At 40.8% G+C, this 19,355-nt stretch overlaps 1 protein-coding gene across 1 annotated transcript in view; it reads left to right on the forward strand.

Moving 5' to 3' along the window:
* Positions 1-19,355, forward strand: part of AAK1 (AP2 associated kinase 1) — a 173,069-nt gene that overhangs the window by 112,248 nt on the left and 41,466 nt on the right. The window contains 7 exon segments of the mRNA XM_036028129.1: positions 2,124-2,203; positions 6,401-6,555; positions 7,730-8,031; positions 10,946-11,203; positions 13,372-13,601; positions 14,928-15,085; positions 18,450-18,554. Coding sequence (XP_035884022.1) covers positions 2,124-2,203; positions 6,401-6,555; positions 7,730-8,031; positions 10,946-11,203; positions 13,372-13,601; positions 14,928-15,085; positions 18,450-18,554 — 1,288 coding nt within the window.

The following is a 19,355-nucleotide window of genomic DNA, read 5'->3' on the forward strand; positions in this document are numbered from 1 at the left end:
AGGAATGTACCCTGGCTGGGAATCGAACCTGGGACACTTTGGTTCCCAGCCCGCGCTCAATCCACTGAGCTACACCAGCCAGGGCAAACAATCCAGTTTAAAAATGGGCAGAGAACCTGAGCAAACACTTCTCTCAAGAAGACATACAAATGGCGAACAGATATATGAAAAGATGCTCAACTTCTCTAGCTCTTCGGGAAATGCAACTCAAAACTACAATGAGGTACCACCTTACACTTGTTAGAATGGCTATTATCAACAAGACAGGCAATAACAAGTATTGGAGAGCTTATGGAGAAAAAGGAGCCCTTATTCTCTGCTGGTGGGAATGTAAACTGGTACAGCCTCTATGGAACATGGTATGGAATTTAGGAATGTCGGTTCCTAAAAAAATTAACAATAGACTTACCACATGACTCAGCAATTCCTCTTCTGGGTACCTACCTGAAAAAACTCAAAAACATGTATTCTCAAAGACATATGCACCCCTTTGTTCATTGAAACATTAGTCACAGTGGCCAAGACATGGAGACCACCACAGTGTCCTTTGATAAAGAATTAGATAAAGATGTGGCTCATATATACAATGGAATACTACTCAGCCATAAGAAAAGATGAAATTTGTGACAACATGGATGGACCTTGAGAATATTATGCTAAGCAAAATAAGTCAGTCAGAAAAACCTAAGAACCGTGTGATTTCATTCCTATGAGGGATATTAAACTGAAACTCACAGACACAGACAACAGTATTGTGGTTACCAGAGGGGAGGGGTTGGTGAGGGTAGTAAAGGGTAAAAGGGGCCAAATATATGGTGACAGGAAATTATTTGACTTTGTTTGGTGGACACACTATACAAAGAAATCATAGAATTGTACATTTGAAACCTACATGATCTTATTAACCAAGCCACCTCAATACATTTAATTTTTAAAAAATTGGGAAGTGTTCACTAATATTCTGGACTAGCTTTCTCTGAACATGATTAGAATCTGTAATAGAATTTCACTTGCACAGAAAAAAAAAGATTGTGTCAGAGAATGCAGCTCGACCAGTCAGTCTCCCTAACGTTAAAGCCTCATGACCAAGCAGTGAGCACCTGATTCCTGAGAGACTGAGAGAGGGGCTGTTCCCTAGAGGAGGGAGAGCAAGGGCAAGCCAGACAAGTTCACCTTTTTCTCCCAGTCTTATCAGTGGAGTAAGTTACACCTTTTCCCTTGGAAGAGGAACACTTGAAGGGTGAAAGAGAAACTAGGAGACATTTTCTTTGGAAATCCTCCCTACCTGGAAAAGGTGAAGGAAATGGAACATCCCTTTAAAAGCCGGTTTCATTATTAGTATTCCATTTGTTGTGTTTTCCAGAATAAATGAGGGATATTGTATAGTAACCTAACATGCCACTAACATGGGACTATCTCACGTGCCTATTCATAAAGTTAAATAACATATATATAATTGAAAGCATTCAGATCGGTAACTAGTTTTTAATAAGTCAGCTTCACAAGTCTGAAGTCACTTGATACTCCCTCAGCAGAGGTCAACAGTGGTCTTGTGGTTAGGGACAATTAGTGGTCCCTCAAGAGAGTATTAGAGGGATGGTGCAGATTCCAAGCTGGAGGAGCTCTGCTGGGCCTGTGTGCTGGGAAGAGCTGCTGGCTCAGCAACCAGATACACTGTGGCTGTGGTTCTCTTCCATCATTCTAACTAGAAGACTGAATGCACCCTGGTTTGACACAATACTCAGCTCTAACCTACCTAATATCTAGCTGAGGGTTTAAATTTAATATAGGTTACAGACATCTTTCTCCATTCCTTTCATAACATCACTTCTAAGATGTGCTATAGGGAGAGAAGGGCACTGAGATGAAATCCAGTAACATTAGCCATACAAAAGGTTGAGAACGACAGCATAGAAACGTGCTGTATGCAGGCTGCTCTGTCCTCTTCTCAGCTGCTTTGTCTCCCTGACTGGGGCTGAGTCCAGTGGGATATGTTTTTGGTTAACTTCCCTCCTCTCTGCCAGAGAGAGATCAGGATCTGGAAGCCACTCCTGAAGAACCCCAACACATATTTCCATCAGCCAAATCATGCTCTTTTTAAAAATTTTCTCTAAATTCTGTAGAACTCTCCCATTCCTGCAAAGCTTCCTGAACCAGTGAAAGCCAGTGAGGCAGCAGCAAAGAAGACCCAGCCGAAGGCCAGGTAAGAAATGCCTCAGTGAGCACCTGTGTGCTCTGTTGTCTCAGTAGCACGGGAGGGTGCCTTGTATTTCTTGATTCTTCTGCTGTGGCCAAGATGCTCAGAGCACAAGAAAACAAGCTCTGTCTCCTTGGGACAGAAGCTATCCTTTGGGGGTGCAAGGAGGAATATAATGAAATACAGTGATCTATTTTTGAAGATAATAAAAAATTCCACAGCTGTTTCCCTTGCTTGGGAATAGGCTCAGGGGCATAAAGGGAGGAGACAACAGCAGACTTTAAATATTGCTAATACAAGAGTGTCCTAAACAGGTGTCCTGGCCTGTTTAGCCTCTTTCAGTACCCTAATCCTCCACTTCCCTTTCCTTTTAACTCTCTAAGGCCCTGGCCATGTTAGGAAAGTACAGGTCAAAGCAGAGTCCATGTACAGCCAAAGAGCCTGTAGACCTTAGCTACTCACATTCTGGATAACCTAGGACAAGGGTGTCAAACTCATTTTCACCAGGGGCCACATCAGCCTGGAGGTTGCCTTCAAAGGGCTGAATGTAGAGCTCCTTGCCCCTAGTTAAGGAGTAGTTACATTTATACAGTCCAAAAATTACATTCGGTAATTTTACATTAGGATCTTCCAAGAAGCAGATGCTAAGAAAGAACTAAAGAAACTAGAATTTTATTTGAGTAAATGCCCCTGAGGGAGAAAATAGGGTGGGAGCCAGGGAAGGCTAGGGGAACCATCAGAAGGCAATGTAAGTCAGACCCAGAGATAAGGAGGAGAAAGTTGGGTGGAAGTGACCTAAAAATTGCCACATAGCTTAAGGAAGGTTTGCCAAGGGTGTCAGGGAATCCTCGAGTCAAAGTCAGCTACCAGAGGAACCTGCTATGTCCCAGGAACAGTCCCTACCCTAATATCCCTGCGGCTGGGATGGTAAGACTGGGAGTAGCCTATGGAAAGTGTGGCCTCAGGGGCAAGCACAGCAGGAGTAGTGGGTTTTGGGACCACAGCAGCGGAGGCACTTGGTCCTTTATGCTGCTTATATTTGAAGGTCTTCAGGACACAGTCTTGTGGCTGCTCTGCCTTCCAAATGGTAAATTCTGAGGGTGGTCCCAGAGATGCTTATACTCCTCTATTTTCTACCACACTCCCACGGCAAGGAAATATTAGCAGCAAATTACAAACAAAATACCCTGAATGAGAATATGTGAATTTTTATAGAACAGTAAAATAACTTCTACATTGAAAAAAATTCTTGAATATTTATAGAATGTCTGCTGATGTGGCTCTAAAGTAATGAGACTTTGGTTTTTAACAAATTTAGCAAACTATATCCATACTATTAGTTTGTGGTCTGTTTATTTCTTGTGTAAGTCTGCCATGCTCACCTCTGGGAATTGCTTCTGAGGCTGATTTAATAATTTAGTATTTTGGGTTTATGGCCATCTGTACTAGGCCCAAACATGGTATTGCTGAAGCTCAGCAAGGATCTCTTCCCACAAAGCACACACATTTATGAAAATGATAATAACGATTAACATTTGAGTGGTACTCTGTCGTGTAAAATGGATAAAACAGTACCAACATCATAAGGCAGATGTGAACGTCAAATGCATAGATGACTGTGAAACTGTTTTATAAACTGTAGAGTTCCCAGACAGTTCGTATGGACCTCAATACTGCTGCAGAAATACAGACACATGACAGCCAAGTGATTTGGGTCTAAGTCATCCTGTCTGTACTGTATAGTGATTTCATTTTCATTATCCTGTTCACTCCCTAGTCCCAACAGGTGGGTTTTTCTTTCTAACTCTGTTGTTAAAGTGACCTCTATTCATTGAGGCATCATATATACTAAATCCGATACTAGGTACTTTACATAAATACGATGGCTTTTCTCTCCTTTAAAACAAACCTCTGAGGTTATTTTCATTTTACAGATTAGAAACCAGGCTCAGAATTGTAAGTTGCCCAAGGCAGTTAGTCACTATGCAGTTAGTAAAAGAATCTGACCTCCAGCATCCATACTTTCTACTCTGTATGTTAAGTAGTTTGCCCGAGATCACACAGAGAGGACAACTTAGAGTCAGATCTCCTGGCCTCACAGCCTGTGTTTTCTTGCAACATATTAAGACCCATGCAAACTGAAAGCTTGAGCACTCTGCATTTTTAAAATGGTTTCATAGTCATTGATGCATTTGATGTCCACATCTGCCTCACAGTGTAGGTATTGATTTCTCCTATTCCATATATGGAACCCAGGGCTAACAGAGATTAAATGATATGCCCATTATTACACAGTTTGTAGGTAGAGAGCTAACGCTCAAATATAATTTTCTTGACTCCAAATCCAATGTCTCTAAGATGTTGTTACCCTTGGGAGAAGTCCAGTGTGGAAGTTCTTAGCATTTGGCTTTCTACTCAAGTCTGTTTATGTCTCACCCTTGCCTTTATCTTTCTTATACCTCTCTCAACAACTGTCTCATTTCCCTTCCCACCTCCCTTCCCCAGGTGATAGGCTCCCCAGATGTGATGGCTTTTATACTATCAGTTCTTCACCCAGCATGAGACTTCCCTCTAGCACAGTGATTTCCAGCTGGTGTGCCGTAAGAATTTTTAAAACATGCCCTACCTGAGTATTTAGTTGGGGACACTGACCCCTTTTTCCTTTGATTATCAAATTAAAAAAAAAATGACAACAGCCAACACAACAATAGCTGTCTGGTGTGAATGAATCAAAATTATACCTTTTTGTCAGATCAGCAAAAAATATGTTTTTTGGTGTACTGCAGAATTTTAGTAATTAGTTATGTGTGCCATGGGATGAAAAAGGTTGAAAATTGCTAGTCTAGCAGTATGTTAATGAAAAGCTTCAGGGTCCAAAATGGAAGACCATGGAGGTATGGCACAGGGAGGCATGCGGGGCTAGCTACTATGCTTCCTGTTTTGCGTTTCATGGAGGGTGTGCCAGACGTATTTTGGAAATAATATTCATGAAGCTTGTTTATTTTAGCCTTAACCTCAGCTATACTCCCGAAAGTGCATTTTCGAAGGACAACCACTCTGATCTGAGTTGGGTAGTAGCCAGCTGCCTGGACTGCTCCAAATGAATGAAAGTCACCACCTGGGGTGGAGCACATCACAAGAGGAAAGCAGATCACCCAGCAGTCCTCCCCATACTAATTTGGGTTAGTTTGGCTATGAGTTACACAAAGTCCAAAATTACAGTGGCCTGTGTAAGATAGATATTTTTTTTCTCTTACATAAACAAAGCCTTGGGATAAGTAGTCCAGGGCTGGTAGGGGCAACTCTGCTCCACAGAGTCCTCAGGTGCCCAGGCTTCTTCAAGCTATGACCCGTCACGCTGTGGCCATGACCATATGGACCAATATGGCAGCATCCTTAATCCAAGCAACAGGATCAAGGAATGACCAAATAAGAAGAGAGACAAAGGGATATACCAGTTATTACTAAAGGTTTCCAGAAACTGCCACATAACAATCCTGTAAGGCCAGAACTTAGATACACAGCCACACCCGATTACAAGGGAAGCTAGGCAATTTGATTTTTACTCTGGGTGATTCTATGTCCAGTTAAGTATTGTATTACCATGGAAAAAAACAATATGTGTACTGGAGGAAATAGAGTTCCTGTCACACTCCTCAAACCCTTCATCTTGAGTTATTTATTTATTCCTTTTAGTTGCCTTACTGTGTTAATTTATTTGCATACTTTTTACAGTAGGGAAACCAATTTGACAGCTAATTCTAACAAAGTTTGGGTTCCTCTACATCTGAAAACCACCTGCTTCAAACCTCTCTTTGCATCATCACCCACAGTGTATTTTGGGAAATTCTAGGAAGTGTTAGGTAAAAGTATCCCATGGTCAAATATATTTGAGAAACACTGAATTCTATACAGTGCTTTCTTTGAGGTTCTCTATACGTATTCACACATGAAAGGTTCTGAAAAGAAATCCGCTCAATATTTTGATCAGTATATTAAAACTTATTTACCCTTAAAACCTTCATTTATAACATCTAATAACACATAACACCCTCTGGAAAATGTCAGTTAAGCAGATCTGGAAGGTTTGGATGAGTGTCAAGGGAAAAGCTAATCCATCATGTACTCTGGCTGCCCCTCTCCCATTTTCCCATACTTTAATATGAGGTATTTTTAATATTGTTTTTTCTTTTCCTTTTCTAGACTGACAGATCCCATTCCCACCACAGAGACCTCCATTGCGCCCCGCCAAAGACCTAAAGCTGGGCAGACTCAGCCGAACCCAGGAATCCTTCCCATCCAGCCAGCACTGACACCTCGAAAGAGGGCCACAGTCCAGCCCCCACCTCAGGTTGCAGGTCAGTTTCTAGGGTGGTTTGAAACTTAGTGTACTTCTTTGTTATCCCAGATAATAGAGAAATCTTGGAAAGTCTGGTTTTGATTCAGGAATGGAATGCAGAGGCATGTAAAGAATGGTGGTTTTCCTTGAGGAACAAGAAGTAAGCTGCCATTGAAATTGTATGGCAGGAGACTGGCAAAAGGGGAGGCCTGTCATTGAATTCTGCAGGGGATCACCAAGACCACAGAAGCCTGCTGTCTCTATTTTTTCAGTCTTTGCCCTCATTTTGTAGCTTGCTCCGTTCATCTCATACTTACCTTTTTGTTTCATTTACTTCTCTTTGCCTTTAAAGAACCAAGACACATCTCTTTTTGACATAGAGGAATTCTTTTTTCAATGTTCTCTCTTGATGTGTCTGTCACACCACTCTGTATTTTGGTATTCTGTTTCTAGTGAGGTGACTGAGTTTAGTTTCACACAGAGGATTGATCCACATTATCAAGTAACTGAGCTCAGCCATCACTTCCCTTACCAGTAAGCTGCTTTTGGTGAATGTGATGGCCTTCTACTTACAAGGCATCCAGACTGGGATTGTGTAATCTACATGTAAAACATCAGCCCTGACCAGCATGGCTCAGTGGGTTGAGCATTGTCCTGCAAATTAAAGGTCACTGATTCTATTCCTGGTCGGGGCACATGCCTGGGTTGAAGGCCAGGTCCTCAGTTGGATGCGTGTGAGGAGCAACTGATAGATACTTCTCCCTCACTTTCTCCCTTCCTTTCCCTCTCTCTAAAAATAAATAAAACTTAAAAAAAATCGAAGAATGCTTTTATTCTGCAGCATGCCAACAAGTGCAAAGATTGTGTTTTTATGCAGTAGCATCAAAGGCTAATTGAATTTGTAGATACTCAGGATGCTGACTAAAAGAGTAATTGACTAAATGGGATGGTGAAAAAAGGAAAGCTTTCTGAAGGAGGCAAGTATAGAACTTTGTTACTGAACCTTGTTTTGAAAAATATGAAGTACACAGTTAATAAAAAGGATGGACCTTCCAGGTACCGACAGTGAGGAGCACATGGACTTTGGGATCATTTGTCCACTTATCACCCCCTCTTTCTTACTTTGAGCAGAAGAGAAGTTGTTTTTGTCTGGAAGAGTTTCGAGTCTTATATGGAGTTTATTCTCATTGCAGGATCCAGCAATCAGCCTGGTCTTTTAGCCAGTGTTTCCCAACCAAAAACCCAGCCCCCATCTAGCCAACCTCTACCACAACCCCAGCCCAAGCAGCCACCAGCTCCGCCCACCTCACAGCAGACACCTTCCACTCCAGCCCAGGGTCTACCCACTCAGGCCCAGGCAACACCCCAGCACCAGCAGCAACTCTTCCTCAAGCAGCAGCAGCAGCAGCAGCAGCAACAGCCGCCACCACCACCATCACAGCAGCCAGCAGGCACATTTTACCAGCAGCAGCAGCAGCAGGCCCAGGCTCAACAGGTAAGCTGGTCATAGTCTGACCTTTGCTTTGCGTATCTGAGTCATCACTATGAAAGGCTCACTATGTACAGGAATCTGCCTTGGGAAGACTAGAGAGCCGTTAGCGATCACATCACTGATCACATCACTCCTTCTCCCAAATGTAGATCTAGAAGACTCTGCATCGTAGAGTGATCACTGGATCACTCACCCCTTTCACCTTTCTTCCCAGGCCATAGAGAATTTTTCACCTGACTGAGGAACCTCATAAAGGGAGCTAATTTTTAAAGACTTTTTTTCATGACATAACTGCAACACAGCACAAAATAACAATAATTTCTAACCAAATATCCAGTAGTTTTAACCCTTTCTCATGTCTCAAAATGTAAGTTGGCTTGTTTGAATCACGATCTGAACAAAGCCCACCAATTGTATTTAGCTGTTTTTTTCTTTCATTATCTTTTCATATTATTTTCACTTTTTTACTTTGAACACATTTATTTTATAATCATTAAAATATCTTTTAAAGTCCCCTTTTATAACCATAAGTACCCCCTCCCTCTCTCCCCTGCCTTTTTTTTTTTTTTTTTTAAGCTGGGTCACTTGTCCTGTAGAATTTTCCACATTCTGGATTTGGCTAATGACATCCCTGTAATGACGTTTAATATGTTTCTCCATCCCTTATGTAAACTACTAATTTCCTGAGGCTTGCTCAATATTCTACTTAGTTTGATTGTTCTTTGTTTCTCTGGTTATATCACATCAGGGGCCTCTAATGTCTGGTTGTCCTCTCATCTCATACTGTTATGATCAGTCAGTGGGTTTGTTGTTGTCCATCTGCGTCATCTATTTGATGTACCTCATCAGCTTAGCCATCATTGCTGATCATTTCCTAAGTCCATTAATTCATTAGGGATGGCAAAATGGCAATATTCTAGCATTTCCTTTATATTCAGGGGCTGGATTTATCTATGAAGAACTTTTTTCATCAGCTGTTTGATTGCCCTGAGGTAATATTTGTGCAGAAAAGGCAGGGGAACAATGTACGATTCTTTTTCTCTGTTTACCAGGTTCAAAATGAGTTTGTTCCTAGTATCATCCAAAGGTGAACAATGAGGTTTTTGTTTTAGTTTCACTATGAACTTGTAGATCTTAATATATTTTATATGTTTCCATACATTATAGTTTCAAAAATACTATTTATTTTGTTGCTCAAGTCATCCCAGCTTTGTCCAGTGAAAGTGTCTTCAAATTGGCTCCTGGGTCCTTTGGTTGCAGCTCCAGTAGTCTTTGTGGTTTCTTGGCTATTCAATGTAATAAGCTGTCCCAGGCTCATTATTCTGCCCTTAACCTGGAATCGGCCATTTCTCTAAGGAGTTTCGTTTCCTTTTCATGGAAATGGTATTTAGAGACCACAGTCTTGGTGCTAGGGATACTCATTTGCTGATGGGTTGGTTATTGTTTTTAGACTTTTTCAGTGGACAGTAGTTAGCAAATATATTTTGTTTGTTAATAGAATATATGCCATAAATTCAAATTTATATTCCAAATTCAGATGTATAATTATAGGATTTTTGTTTAACTTCTTGGATATTATATTTGTATTTTTCTAACCTGGAAATCTTGGTTCCTAATAACATTAACTTAATTACTTAATTGACTTATAGTTTCAAGATAACAGTACTTGAAACTATAGGATTACCAAATCCTATTCAATACTTGAATACTAGTAGGATTACCAAAAATAGTTAAAGAATTCTTTGCCCTTTTTGCTCTTAGAATGTTTAGCACATTTTCTGGGGAGTTTGGCTATTAATTTGACCTACAGGTTTCTTTGTTTCATTTTGCTTTTGATTTTTAGTTATTACTTGTTAAATTTTGGTTCAATTTTCTTTTGTGAACATGTAAAATATTTATATAGTTTCAAAGTTAAATCTGGAAAATTCTATCCCCTCCATCCCATATCTAGAAGTAGTCCTCATACAACAGAGGGTGTTCCCTTCTAAAGATATATAGGATAGTTTATTCAGTCAGTCCCCTGTTGATAGACATTTGGTTGATTCCAGCTTTTTACAGTCTCAAATAGGCAGCTATTTACTGACATCTGCTTCTCTGCTAACCCTTTAATTTTACTCCAGTGGGCAAACAGCATCCTCTCAGTTAGCTCTGTAATGAAGTAACACTATTTAGGATGTTCAAAGACAACGTCTTGAGTTTTGTCCATCAGCAGGCCCTTGTTTGAGCTCTATTTGTGTGCCTAGCACATAGTCCTGAGTGAGGAGTAGAAAGACATAAAATAAGTTTCCCTATTTTTCAGATGTTCACAAGAGAATATACTTGAGACAATTTATTACCAATATAAAATAAAATGTCATTAAGTGTAGTAATATGAATATTTTGAATATTTAAAGATGGAGAGTTAATAAAGATAGAGCTATTGAGAAATAATTTTCAGAAAGAGATGACTTTCATAGCTGGGTTAACATTTAGGTTATTCTTTTCAGTGTTATCATTGCTTCATCCAGTTCTTTTAGGGAAGAATTTTAATCTTGGCTACTGCCAAAATCCCTCTATAAAAGGAATTACTTCTGTGATTGGGAGATCATTTATTAGCTTCTGGTACACTCCAGCATATGGACTCACAGTTGGGTAGTGAGATGGACACCTTCAGGTGAGGCACAGAAACCAACCTGGAGGCCAGCCCATTACAAGAGGCGGCATAGTGCAGTGGATGGGGCCTGGCAGTGTAAGGTGCCACTGTGTTTGTTTTAATGCTCTCGGGTTCTCCTCATGAGTTTCAGGCCAAATAAAAGATTTCTGCCTTACTATGTCTTTGGCTTCAGCACTGGTTTAGTTGTTACTGAGACATTCAGAATATTATTCTGAGACAGGCTTTTATTCACCTCCCCATTTCTTGCCCTTTCCTCCTGCTCAGTTTCAGGCAGTACATCCAACAACCCAGCAGCCAGCAGCTGCCCAGTTCCCTGTGGTGTCCCAAGGAAGCTCTCAACAGCAGCTGATACAGAACTTCTACCAGCAGCAGCAGCAACAGCCACTGGTCACAACCCTGCATCAGCAGCAGCTGCTGACTCAGCAGGCCGCCTTGCAGCAGAAGCCCGCAGTGGCAGCAGTACAGCAGCCCCAGGCACAGCCAGCCTCAGCCTCACAGCCGACCCCTGCCCAGGAGCCCGTGGTAAGAAGGAGCTGGTGTTGTGGCCTCTGGACTAGGGCTAGGCTCAGGTTAAAATATTCAATCTTTAATTGATATGTCCAAGAACAGGATGAAGTATTCTGTAGATGGTAGAGGTTTCTAAAAAAATGATTCTGAGCTACTGATAAAGATGAACGTTTTTATTTATTGCTTTGAAATTAAGATGGTGGAAAGAGCTGTTGAGTGTTTCTTGTGTTGAGCAGTCAAGGACCTAGGATAGGATCAAAATTAATCCCTTTCCTTTCTTCAGGGCACAGTTTGACCATTGTAGCCTTTCTGTCTTTGGAGATTCATGTGAGCCCCCACATTTATCCTGAGTCCTAACAGTGTTGCATTTACTTTTTGTCTTGGATGACATTACTGGTTACCTCAATTAAGTATACCATGCAGCACCCTTCCAGAGGTCCTGCTTGCCTGGGACTGTTTGCCTTGGCCTAATCCCGCTGGACACTAGAGTATCCAGGTATTGTTTGAGCCATCTTGTCAGTTTAGAAATTGGGCGTATCCACTTTTAGATAATGACTGAGTATAGCATCAGAATCCCTCTCCATTCTCTTCTAACTGACCTCAACTATTTCATCATCTTTGGATTTATTTTGCTTTGGCCTTAATTCTGTCTCACAGTTTTCCGAGTGATAGTGATAGATAAAAACATTTCCATGCTCATCCAATAGAGTATCACAGCTACTGTCTTATTCCCAGCAAAGTCCAACTACTAGACCAACAAAGGAAAAGTAGGAAACCATCCTTTTGAGGATTGATTTCTAGTAGAGTTTTGTTGCCCATCACAAACCAGAAAACCTACAGTCCTTCAAAAGAAAGCAGTGCTGTAAATAGTTTGTCTTCTTTACGTCTCAGCTAAGTTTGTGTTCAATGTCTTTACAGATTGGTTTCTGAAATAACTCAGTCTTCCAGCAGGCATGAGGTAGAGCTACTCTCTGTGTTTTTAACAAGAGATGAAGTTCCTCTTGTTAAGTGAAAAAGAGTCTTTAAAAAATTATTGTATGATGTAGCTAGTTGAGATCTTAATTATCTAGTCCAGTCCCCTCATTTTATGGACCTGGAAACTGAGTCCCAGCCTGGAAGGTCATTACCTGAGAGCAGCAGAGCAGGGACAAGCACAAAGAATCCTGATCTGTGTTCAGGATGACAGTAATAACAGGTGTCCATCCAGGGGGATGACATGATCGACTGCCACTGACCACACTTCTCATGAAGTTCTTTCCGCTATCCCAGGACAAAAGTACCCATTCTCTTGGGAATGAATTATGTATCTTCTCCATGTTCCTTGGATGAAAAATGCTTTGAGCACTTTGATGAGTGGTAGTTGGTTAATAGGATGGAGAGGGAACTGGAGCAGAACATGCTTGTGCCAGGGGCCAGAGAGCTTCCCACTTCTGACCATCTTTTTCTCCAATGACCCTTGGCAGGACTTGTCTAGAGAAGCAAGTGAGTGAATGTAAAGTATACACTGCAGCCATCTTAGAGCAGTAATCTGCAAAGGAACATGGCCATATGCCATAGATATTTATGGCCACTTAATTAATATGTTATTAGTAAGTGCTTAATATAAGCACTGAGTGTTTAGCAGTTTTTGACCAAAAACAGCATGACCCCTGTGCCCACCATCCCTGTTCACCCAGTCTCACCCAGATCAACTTTCTTTTTGTTTCTCTGGATGAAAAAAATCCTCAAAGGGAAAAGTTTTGACAATGTGGAAGAAGGAAAACAAAAAAAGTCAGAAACACTAAAAGGCATCAAAATTGACAAGTTTAGAAGCTGTTTTGAGCAGTTGAAAAATGCCTTGATAGGTGTATTACATCAAATGGAGAGAACTTTGAAGGTGATTGAAGTTTAAACATGTAAGAATAAATACACCATTTTTTACAAATAAATTCCAGAGTTCTTTGGGAGTCCCTCTTCATACGTGTAAGTACCAGATAAATACCATGTTGGTATCAGTCCCAAACTTACAGGGTAGGTTGTCAAGGCCTAGTTTTTTGGTTTTTGTTTTTTCTTTCTGGGTTTTATTGAAAAACTCAGCCATTTGAGTTCTATTTTAGCTCTCATGTGGCATTTTGGTTATGTTTATCTATTTGTTTTACCTTTTGCCTTTGTTTTCGAACATTTTCCATCTCTCTTCCCAGCAGATTCAAGCCTCAGTAAGACAACAGCCAACAGTTCAGACAACCCCACCTCCTGCCGTCCAAGGACAGAAACTTGGATCTCTCACTCCTCCATCGTCCCCCAAGACCCAGCGTGCTGGACACAGGCGGATTCTCAGTGATGTGACCCACAGTGCAGTCTTTGGGGTCCCTGCCAGCAAATCAACCCAGCTGCTCCAGGCAGCTGCAGCTGAGGCCAGTCTCAATAAGTCCAAGTATGTGATGCTTCTCCTTTATTCTTCTGTCTTTGTGGGCAAAGTCTGCCGTTGGCTGTTGCTGTGTGATTCTGTGCATATGTATGTAGATTTGTGTAGATGTATATGCAATTTGTGTCTGTGCTTTTGTGTTTAATAAGAAACTGAACTTTCCTATAATGCGTAAACCATACTATCTTAAGAAATAATTTCCTACTTGCCTCACTGTTTCCATTTTTTCATTCTATGCTTTTCTATTCCATGCTTTACAGAGTACTTTCTAAATTCTTGATCTGACCAAGTTTTCATGCTGAAAATCATTGGCTCCCCATAGCCTGTGGGATAATACCCATACTCATTGGCTAACAGACCAAAGCCTATTGGACGGTATCAGTGGACTTGTCATTTTCTAGCTTCATGAGTGCTTTTTTCTTCCTATGCCATCTCCCTTAATTGCACTGTCCTCCTTGTCCACCAAGGAAATGCTTATTTATTCATCTAGATCTGTGCCAGAGGTTACCTTTTCTTTGACCCTTCCTCTGGTGTCATTTATAATTTTGTTGTGCATGTATCACATTGCATTATCATTATTTATGTGTATGTCTATATGAGTATGTCTAGCTGACCTAGCCTTAGAGTTCCTCCAAGACAAGGATTATATCTCAGTCAACCTCTGTAAATCTAGTGACTGGCTCTGTGCCTGAACCAAAGTAAATTGCATTGAGTGATTGTGGAGTAAATGAAATTTCAGGCCCTCAGCTTTCTTGGAACTATGCACTCTAAAGTTAAAAATGTTTAACTCGTTAGCTAAATTGGAAAGGGCATCAAGAGAGACTTAGAATAAAAGTAGGTGATGATACTTAGAAGCACGAGATAGTGGTAACTGTCTTTATTTCTCTAACTGTGGCGGTGACCACTGATGGTGGCTCTTAGTTTTGTGCATGCTAGATCCAACAGATGGGAGGCAGCTTGAACAGGCATCTGTCCCAGCCCTCTGGATCTGTTATTGTGAGTTACAATGGGCACAATAAGATGTACAAGCCTAAGAATAGGTTGCTTTGGGATCTTGAATTGAAAGGACTTGAAGACAAGGCCAGAAAATCTAAGCAAGAGATTAAAGTAGAGGGAGAGAGTGAATCATGACGGAAATGGAGACATTTATTTTATACAGTGGCAGGGGGTCTGTGGAAACTTTCCAGTTGCTGCAGAAAGCCCTTTTAGAAAACCACTGTGGAAAATAATGGTTTGATTCAGAAGAGAATTTGATCTTGAAACAAAGATAAAATAGGTTGACCCTTTTCAACTTTTACATATTTTTTTATTTCGTGGGGGTGGGAACCTACCTAGGTCTGCAACCACCACTCCATCAGGTTCTCCTCGGACCTCCCAGCAAAATGTTTATAATCCTTCAGAAGGTTCTACGTGGAATCCCTTTGATGATGACAATTTCTCCAAACTCACAGCTGAAGAACTGCTAAACAAGGACTTTGCCAAACTTGGGGAAGGTGAGTGATTGGAGTCTTTGCGAGCCTTGAACCTTAACTCCAGAGGGACATGCAGGTGAAAATATAGGATTTTTTATAGGACACATAAAAATATGGGTCCCTCCTGGATTTGATTTTTCAAAAATTATGTCCTTATTTATCTTTTAAGGATTTTATTTACTTACTTTTAGACAGGGGAAGGGAGTGAGAGGAGAGAAGCATCAATGTGTGATTGCCTCTTGCGTGCTAGACTATGTTCAGAGTTCTATTTAATATATTACTGTTGAGAAGATCAAATAAATAGATGCCATTTCTACCTGCAAACCCACAGTCTAATTTGGAAGACTGGAGACACACACATACTTTGGAAAACAACAACACAGATTCTGGGAAAATTCTACAATATGATACAGTTTGAAAGTTTCTCAGCCCTGCCTGGTGTGGCTCAGTGAATTGAGTGCTGGCCTGTGAGCCAAAGAGTCGTTGGTTTGATTCCTGGTCAGGGCACATGCCTGGGCTGCAGGCCAAGAGGCAACCCATCAGTGTTTCTCTCACACACTGATATTTCTCTACCTCTCTTTCTTTCTCCTTTCCACACTTTCTAAAAATGAGTAAATAAAATCTTTTTTTAAAAAAGAAAAGTATCTCCGTGTAGACAAGAATGCAGGTTAAAGGAATGATCAGAACTGAGAGAATTTTGGGCAAACATTTTAGCTTTAACTATTATTTTATAGGTGTCTTTTAAAATTTTGTATTGCTTTCTTGACTTTTCAAACAGAAGATAAGGCATAGGATTTTTTTTCTTTTTTTTTAATGTATTTTATTGATTATGCTATTACAATTGTCCCATTTCCCCCTTCTCTCTCCTCCACCCTGTACCCCCCTCCCACCCACATTTCCCCCTTTAGTTCATGTCCATGTGTCATACTTACGAGTTCTTTAGTTTCTACATTTCCCGTACTATTCTTGCCCTCCCCCTATCTATTTTCAACCTACATTCTATGCTACTTATTCTCTATACCTTTTCCCCCTCTCTCCTCCTCCCACCCCCCTGCTGCTAACCCTCCATGTGCCCTCCATTTCTGTGGTTCTGTTCCTGTTCTAATTGTTTACTTCGTTTCTTTTGGTTTTGCTTTAGGTGTGGTTGTTAATAATTGTGAGTTTGCTGTCCTTTTACTATACATGTCTTTTCTTTATCTTCTTTTCTTAGATAAGTCCCTTTAGCATTTCATAAAATAAGGGCTTGGTGATGATGAACTCCTTTAACTTGACCTTATCTGAGAAGCACTTTATCTGCCCTTCCATTCTAAATGAGAGCTTTGCTGGATAGAGCAATCTGGGATGTAGGTCCTTGTCTTTCATGACTTGGAATATTTCTTTCCAGCCCCTTCTTGCCTGTAAGGTCTCTTTGGAGAAATCAGCTGACAGTCTGATGGGAACTCCTTTGTAGGTTACTGTCCCCTTACCTCTTGCTGCTTCTAGGATTCTCTCCTTCATTTTTACCTTGGCTAATGTAATTATGATGTGCCTTGGTGTGTTTCTTCTTGGGTCCAACTTCTTTGGGGCTCTCTGAGCTTCTTGGATTTCTTGGAAGACTGTTCCCTTTGCCAGATTGGGGAAGTTCTCCTTTATTATTTGTTCAAATACGTGCTCAATCTGTTGCTTTTCCCCTTCTGATTCTGGTACCCCTATAATTCGGATATTGGAACGTTTAAAGGTGTCTTGGATGCTCTTAATCTTTTCCTCAATTTTTTGAATTCTTATTTCATCATGCTTTCGTGTTTGGTTGATTCTATCTTCCTTCTGGTCCACTGTATTGTTTTGAGACTCATATTCCTTCCTTTCACTATTGGCTCTCCTCCGCGTGTCTTCCTGCATCTGTTTTATGGTAATCTGCATTCTTTCATCTAAATTTCGTCCAAAATCAACCAGTTCTGTGAGCTTTCTGATCACCAGTGTTTTGAACTGTGCATCTGATAGATTGGCTAATTCTTGGTCGCTCAAAAGGATGAGTCCTGGGGGACTGATCTGCTCTGTTGAAAACATATTTTTTTTTCCCCCTGTCTCTCCTTTTTTTTTTCGGTCTGGTTGCTCATGGTACGGTGGGGGGCGGAGCCTTAGGTGCTCACCGGGGCTGGGCACCCCAGTCGCAAGATTGTGACGTTATATGTGGGGGTGGGGCAGGAGCGGGGTGGGAGAAAACAATGGTGGTAGTTCCGTTCCCCTGGACTCAGACCCTTGTCTGGGCTTCTGGGCCGCGAGTTCTGCCCTGGTCCACAATCGCTCCCCCTCTGGGTCTGCCAGCCGCAGCTTGCATACTCAGGGATCACCGCTGCCTTCTTGCGCCCCTGGATGGCTTTTGTGCCGATTTTGCTCTAAACCTTCCCCCGACCTCCGTGCGCTGCCGACCCGAGCCAGCCCCGCGCCCGCCCGGCTCGTCTTCTCCTACCAGTCCGGATGAACGCGTCTACTTCAGCTTCTTGGCTACCCGACTTCCATTCAGATAAATCCTCTGCCGGATCTGGGTGTTATTCTGATAGTAAATTATTGTTGTAAATTATTGGTTTTCTAATCTTGGTTGTACGAGGAGGTACGGTGCGTCCACCTATTCCTCCATCTTGCCAGAAGTCAAGGCATAGGATTTAATTTTCTTCGATGACTCACCAAATTATTTCATTATTATATGTGCCAGTTGCTGTCTAGTTTATAAAATACCTTTAGGGCTATTGAAAACTGTAGTATTTTTGCACTCAATTAAGTGACCTGCCGAAGCTTTTTTAATTCTTGTGTCTATTTTTAATGATTTCCTGCCTCTCTTGTTCAGCTGTTGGCTTTCACATTAAGCGGCTGTCACTGTGCCTCTCCCTCACAGCCTCTCACTACTGCCATCACCACCACTCCTTCTTCTCATTTGCTCTCCTAAACTGCTTCTAACACGGAAAACAGATGATCAGACTCATTATGTAGCAATAAATAGACTGAGTGAGGGCTGGAGGCATTCTGCTCTGACTAATGTGCTTCAGCTTTGGGGCTTTGCTTTAGCCACCTGTTTTGCTGTTATTTATTTTTTAGTTTGGTAAAATACACATAACATAGAAATTACCATCTTAATCATTTTTAAGTGTATAGTTTATTGTGTTTCAGCCAATGTTCAGAACTCTTTGCCTCTCAAAAACTGATGTGCTCTCTCTTTGATTCTGAAAACCTTCATTTCTCAGCTGTTCTCTCAGTTACTGCAGTGACTCCTCAAGGACTTCTGAATGACTGAGGTGTCACCATAATGCAGTGAGAAAGGAGTCATGTCTAAAAGTCAGTTCAGAAAGTGCCCTCGGGAGTTGTCCTGGGATTCTGCTGGAATGAACTGAGTGGTGTTTCGTTCTTCCAGGCAAACATCCTGAGAAACTTGGAGGCTCAGCTGAGAGTTTGATCCCAGGCTTTCAACCAACCCAAAGTGATGCTTTTGCCGCTTCCTCATTTTCTGCTGGAACCGGTTAGTATGGAACACCTGAAACACAAACTCACTGTTTTCCACTTCACAGACAACTCCAACATGCCACTGAGCCTCAAATCCTTGTGGTAACATATTTTCCTTTATTCAGAAGATTTCTAACTAAAAAAAGATAGGGATTAAAAAAGGCCTAGAATCATTGTCAATTAATGTAACAGGATGATCTGGCAGAAAAATATAAGATTTGTTCTATTTAGTTCATGGACATGTTATAAGCAAATATTTCTAAATTTGAGGAACATCACATTGTTAATCTCTTGTAATTGCGTAGGTTCTTTGAAATGACTTGAAAAATTCTCACCATTAGATGTTCTATCCTACATTGAGACTGCTAAGCTGTGGGGGTTTTTTGTGTGTATACATGCTTACCGGGAAAGAAAGTATCTTAACTAAGTACCTCTTTTTAAACATTAATTTGATGTTAGGGTTTTACTGATGTAAATTCCTCAGCAATTGGTACGAGGTTTTGAATATATTTTTAGGAAACAGAATTTGATATACTTCTAAAATTGCTCTTTTAAATTATATTGATTAATTTCTGCTTTTAACTTTATATATTTTTCTTGCTTTCTTTAGGTATGTCACTAGTTTTTCTAACATCATAAATTTATTTCTGGTTAGAACTTTGGCTGTCATTCCATAATATTTGATATGTAATATTCTCATATTCATTCTCATTTTATGGATGTTTTTAAATTGCAGTTTCGATTTCTTCTTTACCCAAGAGTTATTTCACATAAATTTTAACTGCATTGTGATAATACAGTGAATGCAGCTTTTGCT

The sequence above is a fragment of the Phyllostomus discolor genome, chromosome 6 (genome assembly GCF_004126475.2).
Source record: "Phyllostomus discolor isolate MPI-MPIP mPhyDis1 chromosome 6, mPhyDis1.pri.v3, whole genome shotgun sequence".
NCBI lineage: Eukaryota > Metazoa > Chordata > Mammalia > Chiroptera > Phyllostomidae > Phyllostomus > Phyllostomus discolor.